Source organism: Geospiza fortis, unplaced genomic scaffold (genome assembly GCF_000277835.1).
Source record: "Geospiza fortis unplaced genomic scaffold, GeoFor_1.0 scaffold3616, whole genome shotgun sequence".
In the NCBI taxonomy this organism is placed as follows: Eukaryota; Metazoa; Chordata; class Aves; order Passeriformes; family Thraupidae; genus Geospiza; species Geospiza fortis.
This window is the reverse complement of record NW_005055249.1, coordinates 11,449-14,079: the sequence shown is the minus strand read 5'-3', so window position 1 is coordinate 14,079 and position 2,631 is coordinate 11,449. Positions and strand designations below refer to the sequence as shown.

The 2,631-nt window shown below is 59.4% G+C and overlaps 1 protein-coding gene across 1 annotated transcript in view; it reads right to left on the bottom strand.

Annotated features, from left to right (window-relative positions):
- Window positions 1-4: 4 nt before the first annotated feature.
- Window positions 5-2,631, bottom strand: part of SF1 (splicing factor 1) — a gene marked incomplete at its 3' end in the record, with an annotated part of 7,626 nt that continues 4,999 nt past the window's right edge. The window contains exons 4-9 of the mRNA XM_031065783.1: window positions 1,786-1,938; window positions 1,600-1,689; window positions 956-1,139; window positions 759-874; window positions 572-679; window positions 5-130 (exon numbers count right to left, since the gene is read on the bottom strand). Of these exons, the coding sequence (XP_030921643.1) occupies window positions 5-130; window positions 572-679; window positions 759-874; window positions 956-1,139; window positions 1,600-1,689; window positions 1,786-1,938 (777 nt within the window). The remainder of the gene's footprint in view (window positions 131-571; window positions 680-758; window positions 875-955; window positions 1,140-1,599; window positions 1,690-1,785; window positions 1,939-2,631) is intronic.

Here is a 2,631-nt window from a genome sequence, read left to right as displayed (position 1 = left end):
GGACAAGGGGCTATTGTTGTGGGCGGCGTTGGAGCTCACGGACACCGGGGCCTCGCCCAGCTCGGCCATCAGAGACAGGTACTCCTTGTCCATCCGAGCCTTGTCCTGCGCAGACTGTGGGTCCCCAGGCCTGGCAACGATGGTGGGATGGTGAGCTTGGGGGGGGCTGCACCCCCAAATCCTCCCCCAGCCCAACTCTGGTCCCTGTGTGTGGCCAAGGAAAAGCTCTGGGGGATTTCAGAGGGGCTGGAGAAGATTTAAGGGTAATTTGGTGAGGTTCAGGGGAGATCTCAGGGAGATTGGAAGGATCCCAAGAGGGTTTTGAGGATTTGGTGGAATCCCAGAGAAGTTTAGAGGGGATTTTGAGGGATCTGGGGAGAGTGTGGGGCTGATTTAGGGAACCTCAAGGTTCGAGAACATTAGAGCTCTCAGAGATGTTTGTAGAGAGTTCACGGGGGATCTCAAGCAGAAGATCTCAAAAGGTTTGGGAGGACCTCAGGAGGATCTGGTGGGTTTTGGGGGGACATTTAGGGACTCTCACAAGGATCTGGGGGTTTATTTTGGGGGTCACCTGGCAAACTTGCAGTCGGAGGCGATGTGCCCGGCCCCGCCGCACTTGGTGCACACCGTGGTGTTGGTGATGCTGCGAGTCTCGGTGCTCTGCCACGGCCTCAGGATGCTGGGGAGGGGATGAGGGTTATTCAGGGATTCTGAGGCGTTATTTTAAAATTAATTAGGGTGGGTGGGACCCCTCTGACCGATTGTCATCCTCCCGCAGGGTCCCGTTGAGCCGCGCCAGCTCCCGCAGCTGCATCTTGCGCAGATCGTTCTGGTCCTCGGGGGTCTCGATGCCCTGCTTCAGGATGTTCCTGATCTGGGGGGGGCACAGCAGGTGTCAGACAGGGGGGCTGCACCTCCAGGACTCCCCCCAAACCCCCTGGGGACACCCCCAAACCTGCTCCACGGCTTTCTTGACGTTCTCCATGGTGTTGGCGGTGACAAGGGCGTGCAGGGGCTCATCCTCGCCCGGCAGCATCTGCCCGTCCTTGCGGCCAACCTTGCCCTCCTTCACCGAGCCCTTGCCCCTGATCATGATCTTGGCATTGCACTCCTTCTCGATGTTCTTCAGAGTGTTCCCCCTGGAAAAGGGGCACGAGGACAGGCAGGTCACACAGGGATTGCTGGGGGACACTCAGAGCTCTCACAGATCCCACCTGCCCTCCTTCACCCTTGGAGGGTTGGGTTCCCTCTCTGTATTCTGCTTGGGAATTTTGGGGGGCCTCACACTCAGGTTGGGACCCCACAGATCCATCAGGACACCCATATTATGGGGAGTGGAGAACTAGTTCATCAGGAGTTCAGGCTCATTAAGGACATGGTTGTGAAATTAAACATTAAATATTAACGTTAAACATTAAACAACTCTCTGTTAGTTAGGGGGGATTGAGGGAGCACGACGGGTCACCCATACTGGGACTCCGCAGGTGTTGGGATGGGGACCCAGCAGCACCTCAGTGCTTTCAGGAACTCCCCACATTCCTGGGGTGAAGCCCCCAGCCCCAGAGCCCTCCCAGCCCCCCAGGATCTCGGGGTGCCCACCTGGGCCCGATGAGGAGCCCCACGAAGTTGATCTCGGGGTACTCATCCTGCGGGATCATCACCTTGTCGCTCACCCGCGTCGCCGGTGGCCTGGGGAAGGACAAAAATCGAGGCTCAAACCCTTGGGGGAACCCCAGACTGGGCAGAACCAGCCCCAAATCAGGGTGGGGGGAGGTCCCTCCTCACTTGTAGTCAGCGGGGGGTTTGAAGTCGGGGTTCAGGGCCACCATCTCGGTGATGAGGTTGTGCCTCTCCTCCTCCAGCTTCTTGCGCGTGCGGAACTCCCGCGTGTTCAGGCGCTTCCCCTCGCTGTTGTAGATGGGCTCCGGGGAGGGAGACCTGCTCCGGGGGGTGGGGGGGTCACTGGGAGGCCCCCAGACCCCTCGAGGGGGGGCTGTGCCCCCAGAACCCCCTCCCCAACCCTCCCAGCCCCCGGGTGTGGGGGGTCTTCCCTCCCCTCACTGTTGGCGATGGGCAGGGGAATGTGGAGGGGTGGGGAGGGGTCAGGACCCCCCCTCCCCAAACCACCACAAACCCCCCCTCATCGCCACCCTGTGCCACTGCCCCCACCCACCCCCAGGAGGGGATAATTGGGGGGGGAGCGTTAATTAGTGCCCAATTAAGGCCAGCAGAGCACAGCCCTCCCCCTCCCCAAACCAGCGGCCCCTCTTTGGCCGTTTCTCTGCGGTTTGGCCTTCGCTGGGTCAGGGTTTGGCCCCTTTGTGCCCGGTTTTGTTGTTTCTCCCTGGCTTTGCCCCGTTCCTGCTCCTTTTGTCCCAGGTGGTGCCCAGTTCTCCCCGGTATTTTTTTGCCCAATTTCCCGGTTTCTAGGAGGAAAAGGTCCCTGTCTGGGGGGGCCGCGCGGCTTTGGCAGCCCCGGAGGGAAGAGTCAAGGTCGCTTGAGCTGAGCCGTGTCGGGGTGAGAAAATCAGATTATGATTAAAAATCAGAATTATCAGCGAGGAAGGAAAAAAAAAAAAAAGAGTCAGAATCGCTCGGGTTTGGTTAAATCTTGGCTCCCCTTCCCCCCCC